The sequence below is a fragment of the Meles meles genome, chromosome 6, assembly GCF_922984935.1.
Source record: "Meles meles chromosome 6, mMelMel3.1 paternal haplotype, whole genome shotgun sequence".
Classification (NCBI taxonomy): domain Eukaryota; kingdom Metazoa; phylum Chordata; class Mammalia; order Carnivora; family Mustelidae; genus Meles; species Meles meles.
The window spans coordinates 53,994,505-54,009,293 of NC_060071.1; the positions used below are offsets into that span (position 1 = coordinate 53,994,505).

Here is a 14,789-nt window from a genome sequence, read left to right on the forward strand (position 1 = left end):
TTAGAAATTCTCAAATGCACAGTAAACATAGACAGGTCTAATCAGTACTTTTAGCTATCTCTTGAACACTTGGCAATTCACATCACTTCCCAGTTATGTACCTGATGTCTATTTTAATTTTATCCCCTTAACTCAACAACACATCATTGCTTTATACAGTCAACACATCTTTGATTTGTTCACACATTTATCATCATCTTTTTTTTATTCCTTCCTGAATTTCAGACTTCCATTGAGTAGCTTTTCTTGGTAACCTGAAGTCCATGCTTAGACATTTTTTTAGTGGAGGGCTGCTTTAATGAAGTTATGAACTCCATTAGGTTTTGTTATATTTTATTGTTTTGTCAGCAAATGCCTAATTTTATCTTCATTCCCAACTGCCAGGGTAAATAATTCTACATTGGTGTGTTAAGAAACCAGAGCTAGTGTATTCTGTTAAGATTATGATGTGCTGAAGAGGGGTCAAGCCATCCACATGGTCAGGTTACTCTCTCATCCTTCCAGTTACCACTTTGGGGAGTGAAAAACCCAGGGCGCCATTTCAGGACATGGATACAGAAGCAAAATCACAAGATTTTTTGCTTACAGTTCCTAGAAATGGGGAGATGGAGAGTTGTGGGGAGAGGATGAATTAATGGCACAATGAACCAGAGGAAGGGGCAGTCCTCTATCGCTGATCAAGAAGCAAGCAGGAGAGAGAGAGAGAGCAAGGTAACAAGTACCTATCCCTTAAAAAGTGGTTGATGTAGAAGTCACTAACTTTTCACCTGCTCAGCTCTAAGTGGTTATTTTATTTTATCTTTGAGAGGTAGGGGAGGAAGGGCAGAGGGATAGGGATAGGGCATCTTAAGCAGACTCCCCGGTACAGGGAGGAGCCTGATGGTGAGGTAAATCGCAAAACCCTGAGATCATGACCTGAGCTGAAATCAATGCTGTATGCCTAACCGACAGAGCCACCAGGCCTCTCTCAGAGATTCTCTTACCTGAATAAGGCAATCTTCTGAGAGTGAAACTGCCCTAAATCTTCACTGGGGAAGTTTTACAGACTGCAAGAGAACAGGTCACTCACACCTACATAAGCAAATATTATCACAAACTGTCTTACTTCCCACTTGTTCCCTAAAAGTTCATTTATCTCCCCCCAAAACACAAAAACAAGACCCCATTTATATCCTATTTCCCTTCCTTCCTTCTCCTATGAAGTTAATCTAGAAACCCCCATCCCTTGCTGGTCAGGGAGCCACTTCTTTGAGCTCTGACACAGGCGTGCGAATAAACCTTGTCTATTTTCCTGTCAGTCTTTTTTTTATCAGGGACGTTGCAGGCTCTCTGACATGAACCTAAGTGGTTAAGGGAAGTTTTCCTCCTAACACCACTCCAGATGATATGTGTGCTATGTGGGACAAAGAAACAGAGCAAACCTGGGTGGAGGGTAGGGTGCTGGGCAAATTACAGAAACATAAAAGTAAAAGCTCACACCATACCACATCTTCCTCACCCACTGGCACTTTCCAATTCATACTTGTTAGCAAATCACGCTGACTTCACGGAAGAGTTCTTGGATAGCATGTGGCAACATAATAAAAACTCTTCCCTTTAAAGAATTCTGTTCTTTCTACTGAGGTCCCTCTCTTTCCTCTTCTCCTTTCTTCCTCTCCTCAGGGCTTCAAAACTGCCTACTTTTTTCAGTTCAGGTTTTATGCCAAAAAAAAAAAAAAAAAAAAAAAAAAGCCTGGGAGGCTTTTACTTCACCCTTACTTTCTTAGGAAGTCAGAGATGGCTCCATGTCAATGACACAGATCCTTTATGAAGGATGTCAACAGCACCCTATGTGAGCCATCATTAGAGCTAGCATTTATCATGCTTTCCAAGGACCTCTCCAAGCCCTCTGCCCATCTTACCTTATTTTGTCCTCATAATAAACCTAAGATGTACATATTATATCATCCCCATTTCAGGGCTGAGGAAACGGAGGAACAGGGAAAGAAATTCAGTTCTGGAAGTTGCCCAGCTACTCAGTTGCTAAATCAGAATTTGGACTGAGACCATCTAAATCCAGAGCAAGGAGGGAATTATGAGTATTCTCATTCCAGAGGAATGGACATTGTCACCCAGAAAAGACAGGTCTCTTTCTAGGAGGTGTGAAATTGTATAAAAATTCTGCGCAATAAAGACTCCATTTTAAAGCTCCATTTCCCCTTCTAATGAAGTTTTGAACTGGACAGAAAGACCTTTTGAACTGGCCAGACACAGTAATTGTTTTATAAGCCGTTGTGTATAAAGTCAATGGGACACCTGGCATCTGGGTCATAAAACTGCCAGTATGGCCTTCTGATGACAGATGAGTAAATCATGCAGATCAGGAATCGTGTGGTGTGATAACACCAATGCATTAGTCAACCCAAGTGTAAATCAGCACGGCTCAGTCTTCTGCTCCCTGATGCAAGTCAGGTACTTGTCCCCCACCCTTTATCCCCCAAACCCTGCTCTTCCTGTGCAAGAGGACGCTTCTGGGGATTGCTCCAAAAAACACAATCCTGAGACTTCCCAGTAAAGTCTTTTGTTCTTTTTCAGTTTTCCCTCTCTTTCTCAGTTGACAGAGGGAAATTTCTGCTAAGAAATATGGTGTTCTCTATTTTTTCTCCGAAGAGGATTTGTTTTTTTTTTGTTTGTTTTTTTTTTTTGTTTTATAGGTAGTTTGCAATCCTAGCATGGGGCTCAAACCTGTAACCAACCACGAGATCAAGAGTCCCATGCCCTCGTGACTGAGCCAGGCTGGCATCCCTTGGGGATTTGGTTTGACTTTAGTTCCTCTCCTCCACTCTGACCTTCCAGGAGCTGTTGCTGTGGCCAAGAACTGTCACACATCCACCTTCCACATGCAAGACAGCTGAAATGGCCAGCAGTCCGGAGGTTGCAGGTCTCCTCCACCTCCCTGCGGGGGCACTGCCCATACCTCCACCACCCCCAACCCCCAGACCTCAGGTCCTTGCAGCATTCCATTAATTGCAAGTGGATGCCCACACCCTCCCACCCACCCAAGAGATGATGTTGGAATTCCAGCCATGCCAGGACCCCTGGGGAGACAGAGGACCTCCTTTCCCTGCTGTTGTGAGGATCACATGTTTATGTGTCCTTTACAAACCTCCAAGTCTATTTGTTGAGAATGGCCTCCTGAGATAACAAGGACTTTGCTGGGATTCAGACATTAATACTGTTGTAGCCAAGATTCACCCTTCCCAGCAGTCCTGAAAAAAACGTGGTGTGGATGGTTCCCTACAATGTCCTTCCTCACAAGGTCCTTGGTTCCCACTAAAGTGAAACCAAGATGCTCCTCCCACCAATCTTTCCTTGGAAGCCAAGCCCCTTTGTAATCTGTATAAGATTCCCTCCCCAGGGATCCGGGGATCACAGAGACTGGCCTTCTACTCTGTGCTAGAGACCAAGCTAGAGATCCAGGTCAGTGGCTGAAGAGGTGGTCTCAGGGACTCCTTCTACTTCTGTGTTGGATTGGAGGGACCGGTGTGGCTGAGGTTAGCACCTGAAAAAGCTTGAGTTGGACCAATATGGGGATGGAGCATGTGGGCTGCAGGGAACCAAAGGCACTGGGGGAGGGAAGCATTGCTCTTGGGAATACAATGGCATCCCACTATGATGCTGGTGTTAGGCACTGGGCCATTGTCCTTGTGTTGGAGGACAACAGGCCTCTCTCTGTCTATCATGATCCTGGAGGTCATGTGGTGTTTCAGGGATGCAGTTCAGCTAATGGTTTATTCAAAAGGATTTTCTATTAAGCCCCTTGAGCACTGGGTATAAATGTATTTTTTTAAATATATTTTATTGTTTTAAGATTTTATGTATTTATTTATTTATTTGACAGTGAACCACAGAAAGCACAGGCAGAGCGGGCAGCAGAGGGAGAGGGAGAAGCAGGCTCCACATTGAGCAGGGAGCTGGGCTGGAGGTGGGGCTCGATCCCAGGACACCCAGATCATGACCTGAGCTCAAGGCAGACACTTAACAGACTGAGCCATCCAGGTGCCCCCTCAAACGGATTTGAAATTTTAAAATTTCTAGTATTCAGACACAGGACTGTAGGATTTTAGTTCACTGTCAAGTCACCACCCAGAGGCGAGGACCACCTCTCTCCAGCGAGTGGGACTTAAATGCTCTTGGACAAGAGTGTATGTGAGCATCTCATTCCTTGGAAAATTGCACAGGAGGAGGGATACCTTTCTGGCTGACCCAACGGGAGACTGTGAGGCAGGGAGGCCACAGGTAGGAGCTGGGGTTCTTTCTCAGGCAGTGCTTTTTCTCTTCTCTCCCTTTCCTGGCTAGGCTCTTCCAGAGGAGTGAGACCACCATGGCTCAGGAGAGGTTCTGCATCCTGTTCCCACCACTGGTCCTGGTGCTGCTGGTGCTGGGCTGTGTCCAGCCTTCTCTGGCCAAGGAGTCACGGGACGAGAAGTTCCAGCGGCAGCACATGGACCCGGACACCTCCACCGTCACCTCTGGCTACTGCAACCAAATGATGAAGCGCCGGAATATGACGGTTGGATGGTGCAAGCCAGTGAACACGTTCATCCACGAGCCTCTGCCAGATGTCCAGGCTGTCTGCTTCCAGCAAAATATCCCCTGCAAGAACGGGCAGCCCAACTGCTACGAAAGCAGCTCCAAAATGCACATCACCGACTGCCGCCTGAAGAAAGGCTCCAAATACCCCAAATGTGAATACCAGACCCAGCAGCTAGAGAAATCCGTCATTGTGGCCTGTGAAGGGAACCCATACGTGCCAGTCCACTTTGACGCTTCTGTGTAGGTCTGCACCTGAGGCCAGAACAGCGAGATGCCCCACTTCCCTGTTGTGGCACATGCTTCTCCCCTCTTCCTTCCTTGTTCTGAGGGACAGAACTCCACTCAGGGCTCATATCCAAAACACACACGTGTCCCGGCCCAGGGCTTGCCCATGTGTGGTTTGGGGGGTGAAGGGAGCCCCATGTGAACCACTTCACTGCTTCTTTCAATAAAACCCTGTTGCAACCACCTGGATTTCTGAAGCTGTCGCCATCTGGTACTGTCTGTGTGATTGCTTTCCTGCTTGGGTGAGAACTCTAAATCTGGGTAGATTTGGTAAGCATCGAATAGAATCATTACATGCCTTTGCTCCTGACTCTTGGTTTTCAGTGACCTGAGATCATTCCTTTGCTCAGAGATGCCTTGCTATCAAATATGAAGCTTTTAAGTATGGGTTATTTGAGATGAAAGGGAGCTACAGTCTGGGACTGTCTTGCTGGGTGAGCTGATGGAGGGTGAGCTCAAATACCGAACTCTCTCGCATGGAAGGAAGGACAGGGTGACCTCAAGAAGACCCTGCTCAGACCCTGGCTGGGAGGAGATGGGGATGAAATTATGATCCTAAATTTTCCTTTTCCTTTTATTGAGTGAGCTTCTACCAGATCACAAAAATGGCCATCTCTAGTTGGAAAGTCGTAACCTTCCACTTAGGAGCTAGAGGAGTCTGAAAGAATTATTAAATTGAAGGAGAATAAGTAGATTTTGACTCGCATATCCACTTTCATGGGAAGGGCCTGCCTAGAACACTGTAGAAAAAATTCTAATAAGCGATGTGGTTGAAGAGTAGCCTCCATTGAAGGCAGGATGGAGGTAAATGTGTGTGTTCCACTTGCCATCCCTGAGATAATGCAATCCCCACTTTTACAGAGGAACAGCCTGAATCTCAGAAAGGGTAAGTGACTTGCTCATGGCTGCTGCTACTTAGTGACACAGCTGAGACTAGAACCCAGGTCTCCTGGCCTCCAGTCCCGTTCTTTCTGCTACCAGAGGGGACTCAGGAAGAAAATCTTGCAGTCTCCCTTTTCCAAAGTGCGGTGGAGGAGGGCACCTGGGTGGCTCAGTCAGTTAAGTGGCCTACCCTTGATTTCAGCTCAGGTCTCTAGCTTGAGATCTCAGGGTCATGAGTTCCAGCCCTGCATGAGGCTTCACTAGAGGCATGGTGCCTACTTTTAAAACCATAACTATTAAGAAACAAACAAATCCCAATCCCCCCTAATTGCTGTGGATGGAGCTATAGCTCTCTCCCTGATCTCGCTGGTGGCTCTCTCTCCTGCTTCCAGGGCACTGGGTCTGTGAGTGCTCCGTGTCTGGCACCACTTCTACAGAGCCCTTGAACATGCTTAGAATCAGCTTCTGTTATCACTTCATCATCTCATTGGACCCACTGTTTCCAGCTGCCTCTGGCCCCTAGACCTAGAGAAAAGTCCCACTTCCCACCAGTCTGACCAGTTCAGTCATTGTCCTTATGCACAAAATTCGTAAATGTTGGAAGAGACTGTGTTTCTCTTAAGTGAAGTGAACCTTTTGCTTCTGAGGAGGGGAGAAGGGCTGCGGGTGACAAGAGCCAGACATCCCTGCATTTCTGTGGTAATGAGGATCCCACTCCTTACTAGCAGTGAGGATGAAGAAGGGAACTTGGAGTATCTTGACAGGTTCCTTGGGCCAGAATTTGTATTAAGTTCATTGAACCCTTATCCCCAAACCTCAATCTCCTCATTTCCCTACTGCTAGTGCTAAGAGAACACTTTCCTGGAGCCTTTAAGAATACTCATTGGGGTTTTGCTTCACTATCTGCACATTTACCAGCTCTGGCTTCTGACTCCCCTCATGTTCTGGGCCTGGGATGGCTCAGGGCTTCTGTCTGTGGAAGAAGTGATAGGTGGTGACAGTGGTCCAGACCATCACACCTGGGGAGCCTGTGCGGAGGGAAAGTGCTCTGAATAGGAGGACACTGGGAGAGGAAAGACAGAGTCCTGTCATAGAGAGGGTCAGGCACAATCAAGGAGAGAAACACCTCAGATAGTCTGGTGACAAATTGGAGGTCTCTGTTCAGTGGGGAGACTATTGCTACCCCACAAAGAAAGGAGTACTAACCCCTTCCAGGAAACAAATCTGGGCAGATTAATTGGAAATTTGAGGTGCTAACATATTAAGGTGCTTCAAGGCAGAAATGGCCATAGCCAGTGATTCTTTTAAGGATAATGTTAATTTCTAGAAAATTCTTCAAAACAAACAAGCTTCAGACATTCTTCATTCTCAGTGGACAGGTAAGCCCATCTCCATGTCCCAGTTTCTCCTTACTCCTGCAGCTTCAAGTATTTCCTCAAAATCATAGTGTCTTCTGCCCTAGTGATCCTCTTCTGCCTCTCTCAGGGTAAATTCTTCCTTCAGTCCTGCAGCTGATGGCTCCCCCACACCAGTACTACCTCACGTCAAAACAGATCAGTCCTCCACACCTAAAGGAGTCCTTCACTGAACAGGGGGTACCTGAGACTTACCCTGGTCCGTCCTTTACAAGTGCTGCCTTATCAGCATTTGCACTTTGAGCTTTCTCTCTAACTGAAAGGAAAGGCCACTCCCAATCCCTACTCTTGCCTTCTTAAACTGAGTCAGCCCTCACAAGGTGAGTGTGAACACTGAGAGGGTGCTGAAACTCTCTGCCATCATGGAACACACTTCCCTGCTGCTTTTGGGACTTGATCATCAATGTGGGATGGCCCTCCACCTACAAGATTCATGGTTCATGATGGAGGGTCCTTCACAGAAGGCAGAGAATGAAAACGAACATCTAAGAATGAGACAGGGGCACAATGGCAAGTATCTCAAAACATTGTCAGGAGTCACTTCCTAGGGGACAAGTAGCATAATACCTCTACAAATCCTTCAGCAAATGCATGAGTACCTTGGGTTGCTACAGCCTTACAGTAAGTGTGGAGGGGAACAGGTCTTCTTGGCTTCCTCCCTCCAAGCTTATTTCCCTTTTCATTCTCTTACTGTCTTCTTAATTAACAAGAAAGAAGCAGTTGTTCATCTGAAGGCACAGAGTATCACTGGATATGTCCTACTAAAGAGTATGGTGACTGTACTTTAAGGTCGTGATTGTTATCTGCCATTCTCTAGTTTCGTCTAGTGACACGTCTGGCCAGAGCCTACACCTGAGGTTACTTTCCTTTCTTTTCCACCCTCCCTGAGTCTGCAGCTGGGTAGATAATGGCACCAAGGCACCTGATTGAACCCCAGCCCCACTATCAGCTCCCTGTGGCCCAAGGCACATTTACAGTCCTCAGTGGACCTCGATTTACCAATCTGTAAAACCAGATGGATGGGTTTGGTCATTTCCAAGACCCCTTACACTGATGACTTTCTAGACGAGCATCTGTTCTCTTTCCAGCAGTGCTGACCAGGGGCATGTGGGTTTTGGCTACACGTGAATAGGCATCTCTAGAGCAGTCACCTCACTGAGATCTGGTTTAGGTCAGAACACTTCTCTCTGAGGCCTGGGTCATCTTAGCCAACTTGGAGCACCCTTCTAGGGGAGATTCTCCTCTCAAGCAACTTCAGACAGCCTCTGAGAGTCCAAGGTGGCAGCTCACTTCCGCCAGTGCTTGTTAGGCTAAGAAGACCCTGAAAGCCCATGGAGATTTTCGTTTGGCTCTGATGCCCCAGAAGGGAGAGATAAATGCCGAGGCAAGATTAGGGCAGCAAACAAGAGAACGTGAGAGTGGGACCTGGAATTTTCTGAGTGTCATTGGAAACATGCCTGATAGAGGTTGAGGGGTACTTGCTTGGTTCAGTCCACACAGCATGAGACTTGATCTTGGGAGTTGTAAGTTTAAGCCCCACATCAGGTGTAGACATTACTTAAAAATAAAAGCTTAAAAAAACAAAACAAAAAACTAAAGGTTGGGAGCTGGGCCCTGCATCAGGCCAGCATGTTGGCAGCGTCTCTTCCCCTCATCCTTCAAACTCCCCCTTCCCTCCCACAAACACCACTGAACAATTATTTAAGAAGACGGCTGTCCGATAATGGGAGCTTGTGCTATTGTAGCATAGAGACAAAATCTGTATGTGCACACGACTAGATACCCATGTGATCATGTATATAGACCTGTGAAATTAAGAAGAATCAGGGCAAGGAGGGCTATTTGTGATCCGGCTCCAAGAACTTCATCTTAAGGATGGAGAAGCTAAGGCATAAAACCAAGAATAGAATGAAGAAAACCAAGTCTGTGGATTCCTTGAGTGTGGGCTCTTATGTTTGCCTGCAAATTTGTGTTCCTTTTCTTTAATTTTTGAAAATGATCAGAATAGGAAGATATATCTTTTCGATCTGTAATTCTTAATTTTTTCCTAAAGATTTTATTTATTTATTTGACAGAGAGATAGAGAGCATAAGTAGGCAGAGTAGCAGGCAGAGGGAGAGGGAGAAGCAGGCTCTTTGCCCAGCACGGAGCCCAACATGGGGCTTGATCCCAAGGCCCTGGGATCATGACCTGAGCTGGAGGCAAGCACTTAACCAACTGAGCCCCCAGCCACTCCTGATTCTCTGAATTTTAGCACACATAGAAAGTTGTTACCAGATGATTTATCACAGCCACTAACTCAGGAAATGAACCAGGAGCCCTGGCCCTGCAGAGGCCAACTACTCTATCCCAGGAATTCCGAGGGGACTGGACAAGTCCATAGCACAGCTCCTGGCTGGATCTGCCAACACTGTTGCCGAATAAACTCAGATAAACCTGTCACAGGAGAAGCCAATAAGTCAAGAGATAAGGGTTTGGAAAAGAGAAAGGGAGGAATTTGTTTCCAGGGCCAGCAGCTGGGGAAGGTGGCAGGCTCAAGCCTTAAAAACTCATTTCCCCGCCTGCAAGATGGACAACCAGAGTTTTCTAGAAGAGGTTCAGGGCAGGGGATGGTATCTGCAGGCAAGAATCACAGGTGAGGTGGGGATGTGTTCAGCCCATGATCTTGGCAGGGAAAGGGATGCATGGGATGGTTGTCTAGGCATTCCTTTACTATCTGGGATTTTCTGGTCTGGAGGCTGGAATGATCTGGTCATCATCAGTGCCTCAAGTAAGTGCAATAAGAAATAACTGTTGGGTTCTATACTTGAGCAAGAGGCTCACTGACAGAATTGTGCAACCGTTATCACAACCAGGACACACAACAGTTCTATCACTCTCATTTCCCCTTGTGCTAATCTCCTATAGTCATACACTTCCCCCAACCCCCACCCCCAACCCTGGGAACCACTGATCTATTCTTTGTCACTATTGTTCTGTCTTTTCACACTATTGTGCAAATACAATTGTACAGCATGAACTTTTCCAAGACTGGCGTCTTTACTCAAGGTAATTCCTTTGAAATTCATCCAAGTTGTATGGATTCATAGATTATTCCTTTTTATTGCTCAGTAGCATTCTATTGCATAGATGTTCCACAGCTCGTCTGTCCATTCACCCACTGGAGGGCATTGGAGTTGTTTCCACTTGGGGTGATTATGAATACAGCTGCTTTAAATATCTGTGTACATATTTTTGTGTGCATTTTTGGAAGGATAGACACACAGATCAATAGAACAACATCAGGAGCCTAGAAACAGGCCCACACAAATATGATCAAATTTTTAAAAAAGATTTATTCATTTATTTATTTCTCAAAGAGAAAACAAGCCAGTACAACCATGAAGTGCCAGGCAGAGGGAGAAGCAGCTCTGTGCTGAGCAGGGAGCCCAATGGCAGACTCGATCCCAGGACCTGGGGATCATCACCTGAGTCGAAGGCAGACCTTATGCAACTGAGCCACAGAGGAGTCCCCGATCACATGTTTTTTTGACAAAGTTGTAAAGCAATTATAGGCAGAAAGATATTTGTTTTGGTGCTTGAACATCCAAAAAACCCCATGCAAGTTCCTTCCCCAAACTTTCAAACCTTAAATATTCCTTCCCCTCCCCACTGTTTTAAAAAATTTATTTCAATTCTATTTAGTTAACATATAGTGTATTATTAATTTCAGGGGTAGAATTTAGTGATTTGCCAGTTGCATACAACATTCAGTGCTCATTACATCAAGTGCCCTCCTTAACGCCCATCACCGAGTTACCCCACCTCACCACCCACCTCCCTCATCAACCCTCACTTTGTCCCTATAGTTAAGTCACTTAGGGTTGCCTCCCTCTCTGTTTTTATCTCATTTTATTTCTTTTCCTTCCCCTACGTTCATATCTTTTGTTCCTTAACTTCCACATATGAGTGAAATCATATGGTATTTGTCTTTCTCTGACTTATTTCACTCCATATAATACATTTTCATTTCATCCATGCTGATATAAATAGCAAGATTTCATTCTTTTTGATGCCCTGCCCACTCTTCGGTACCACTGGAGAGACCTGTGTTGTATGTTTTAGTCCTGGACCCACCAGCTGGATCTGTTCTCATCCAGAGAGTGAGTAAGGGGGAGCCTAAAGGCTGGGACAGGGTAGGCAATGAAAGCAGAGGAAGTTAGAAGAAGGAAGGTAGAAGGGGGTGCCTGGGTGGCTCAGTCGGTTAAGTGGCCTACCCTTGATTTTAGCGCAGGTCATGATCTCAAGGTCCCGGGAGCCTGCCCTGTGCTGGGCTCGGTGCTCATCACAAAGCCTGCTTGGGAATCTCTCTCTCCCCGCCCTTCTGCCCCTCCCCCTGCTTGCACATGCTCTCTCTCTCTCTATAAAATAGATAAACAAATCTTTAAAAAAGTAAGGTAGAGGGAGTTATGTATATGGCATGAAGGAAGTAAGTCTGGAGAGACTTGGAAGAAGAAAAGGATGAGAAAACAAGATCAGAAAGGGTGACATAGTTGAGTTCATAGTTCACTTGGTTCTATTAACTTCCTGTTCTGGAAAGTTCACTGATTAAATCACTCAGGAGGAGGAGGAAAATCATTTTTTTCTCACAGGAAATATAGTTTCACTTTTCCAGAATTCTAAGTTCCTCTCTTGGGCTTTTAGGAATGGAGTTTCACTTTACGGCTTTTAAAGATGTGATTAAGTTAAAATGATGCTCTCGGGGTGGACTCTGCTCCGATGTGACTGGTGTATTTATAAGAAGAGGAAATGGGAACACATGGAGGTGTGTCGGGGGACACACCTGTAAGGACACAGCAGGAGGGCAGCCTGCTTCAAGCCATGGAAAAAGGCTCGAGAAATAAGAAACCAAACCCGTCAAAGCTGTGATTTTGGACTTCTGGTCTCCAGAACTGTGAGAAAATACATTTCAGGTGTTTATTTATTTTTTAAAAATTTTATTTATTTATTTGAGAGAAAGAGAGAGAGCACAGGCACAGGGAGAAGCAGGATCCCCACTGAGCAAGGAGCCTGATACAGGACTTGGTCCCAGTGTTCATGACCTGAACCGAAGGCAGACACTTAACTGACTGAGCCAACCAGCCATCCCACAATTCTGTTGTTTAAGCCACTCTTTCTGTGGTAGTTGTTATAGCAGACTTAACAAAGTGAAGCACACCAATTCTTCCAGTCCTCTTGAATTATGTCTCTAATTTCTTGGATCAGTGCTCAGTGTGCTACCGTGATATCCCCCAGTCCCTGGCCTAGTTCATCCCATCCTACGCCCCACACTAGAGCCTTGGAGCCCAACTGGACTTAGTGAAGGCAGAAGGGAAGGTCCCATGCTATCCCTCTTCATCCCAGGAATAGGAAGAGATTGATGAGACTCACTTTTATTCTGCCAAGGTGCCATAGTTTGGAATAGCAAATCTTTAGCCCCCTCAATACTAAAAACCAACAAATGTGCCAAAAGAATTTAAAGAAGAGAGCCATCCTATGTTCATGGGTCTAAAGACTCAACATTGCTAAGATGGGGATTCCCCCCAAATTGATCTATAGATTCAACTCAATTCTAATCAAAATCCCTGGAGGATAAGCTGATTCGATAATCCTATGGAAATGCGAAGAACCTAGAAGTGCCACAAGAACTATTTTTAAGTAATCTTTAAGTAAGGCAGGGGTCAAACTAACAACCCCAAGATCAAGAGTGGCATACTCAACCCACTGAGCAAGCCCAGCACCCGGAGAATAGCCAACACAACACAACACACAACAACTTTAAAAAGAGCAAAGTGGAAAGGCTAATGCCACTAGGTTTCAAAACTTATTATGAAGTTGGGGTGGGTTGGGGGCAGTAAATTGGGAGGGAGGGAATCTAAAGTACTATGAAGAAAATTTGGGGGAAGGATGGATACCTTTACGATCTTGATGATGGTGGTTGTTTCATGAGTATAGACATAGGTCAAAACTTACCAGATTGTATTCTTTACATGTACATTGTGTATTGTGTGTCAGCTCTTTGTCAATAAAGCTATAAACACCATTGTGAACTTAGTATTCTTTACAAGAAGTGTAAGGAGAATGAGTAGACAAATTAAATCTCAAAATTCAAAATTTTATTTTATTTCTTTTAATTTAAACTTATTTTATTTAAATTCAATTAATTAACATAGAGTGTATTATTAGTTTCAGAGATGGGGTTAACACTGAATGCTCATCACATCACCTGCCCTCCTTAATGCCCATCACCTAGTTACCCCATCACCCCACTCCTCACTCCTCCAGCAACCCTCAGTTTGCTTCCCATGGTGAAGTCTCTCTCTGAGTTCATCTCGTTTTCTTTTACCCTTTTTCCCCTATGTTCCTCTGTTTTGTTTCTTTTTTTTTTTTTTTAAAGATTTTTTATTTATTTATTTGACAGAGAGAGATCACAAGTAGGCAGAGAGGCAGGCAGAGAGAGAGGAGGAAGCAGGCTCCCCACGGAGCAGAGAGCCCAACGCGGGGCTCGATCCCAGGACCCTGAGATCATGACCTGAGCCGAAGGCAGCGGCTTAATCCACTGAGCCACCCAGGCGCCCCTCTGTTTTGTTTCTTAAATTCTAGATATGAGTGAAATCATGTGGTATTTGTCTTTCTCTTATTGACTTATTTTGCTTAGCATAATATACTCTAGTTCCATCCACATTATTGCAAATGGTGAGATTTATTTTTTTGATGGCTGAATTATATATATATATATATATATATATACATATATATATATATATAGCACATCTTCTTTATACATTCACCTGAGCTCTTTACATAGTTTGGCTCTTGTGGTAACTATTTCACCTTTGTAGGCTACATGTGGTCTCTCTCTTCCCCTCCCCTCCTCCTCTTCTCCTCCCCCTATCCCAGTGGTCCTACCTCTAGATGATCAGTGGTTCCTAAATCAGACTGCCCATTACAGTCATGCGGGGACCCTTAAAAACAAATTCCATAAAGCCCAGGCCCATCCTCACAAATTTCTTTAGTTGGTTATTAAGTCTTCATAAAATTTATTTAATGAGATTGAGGTGGGACAACTTCTATGTCTCTCCTTTCCTGTCACACTGCTACCACACTCACAACACTTCTAAGGCCACATGTGCTGGGACTGATGGGGCTTCCCAACAGCAGGCCACTCTGGGACACTGCCTGGATATTGTACAATAAAACTCTGACACTAACTCCCTGAAGACAGTGTCAGCTCCCTAGGTTAAGGGCTCAGTCCCACAAGGCTCCCCCAGTCCAGATGCCAGTCCCAAATCCAGCTTGTCACCTGTGCTTCTGACTGTCTGGATGTAAATCTGAGCTTCCCACCACCGTCTTGTTTGTTGGATTGATTTGGTGGGGCCATTCACAGAACTCAAGGAAACATTTATGCTTTACCAGTTTATGAAAGGATATGATAAGGAGAGTGATGAACACCAAGATAAGGAGATAGCTAGAGTACGATCTGGGAGGGTTCCTAATGAAGGAGCTTCGGTCCCTGTGGAGATGGGGTATATCACCGTCCCAGTGTAGACAATGTAGGAAATATGTCAAGGTTTGAAACCAACAACCAAGAAAGAATTCTTGAGACATCTTTGG

The 14,789-nt window shown here is 45.2% G+C and overlaps 2 protein-coding genes across 3 annotated transcripts in view; one reads left to right on the top strand and one right to left on the bottom strand.

The window, feature by feature from the left end:
- The window catches only part of LOC123944925 (ribonuclease pancreatic-like), a 64,297-nt gene extending 60,838 nt beyond the window's left edge, over window positions 1-3,459 (bottom strand). Inside the window, exon 1 of the mRNA XM_046010370.1 lies at window positions 3,406-3,459. The gene's annotated coding sequence lies outside the window, so the exon portion shown is untranslated. The remainder of the gene's footprint in view (window positions 1-3,405) is intronic.
- On the top strand, window positions 3,400-5,043 carry LOC123944924 (ribonuclease pancreatic-like). Of its 2 annotated transcripts, none has more exons than XM_046010369.1 (2): window positions 3,400-3,459; window positions 4,339-5,043. In XM_046010369.1, exon 2 carries the CDS (start codon window positions 4,364-4,366, stop codon window positions 4,817-4,819), a length of 456 nt encoding a protein of 151 aa, XP_045866325.1. In that variant the 5' UTR covers window positions 3,400-3,459; window positions 4,339-4,363; the 3' UTR covers window positions 4,820-5,043. The 2 variants fall into 2 exon arrangements, with proteins under 2 accessions (XP_045866325.1, XP_045866324.1); XM_046010368.1 differs by having other exon boundaries at window positions 3,406-3,533.
- The last annotated feature ends 9,746 nt before the right edge of the window (window positions 5,044-14,789 follow it).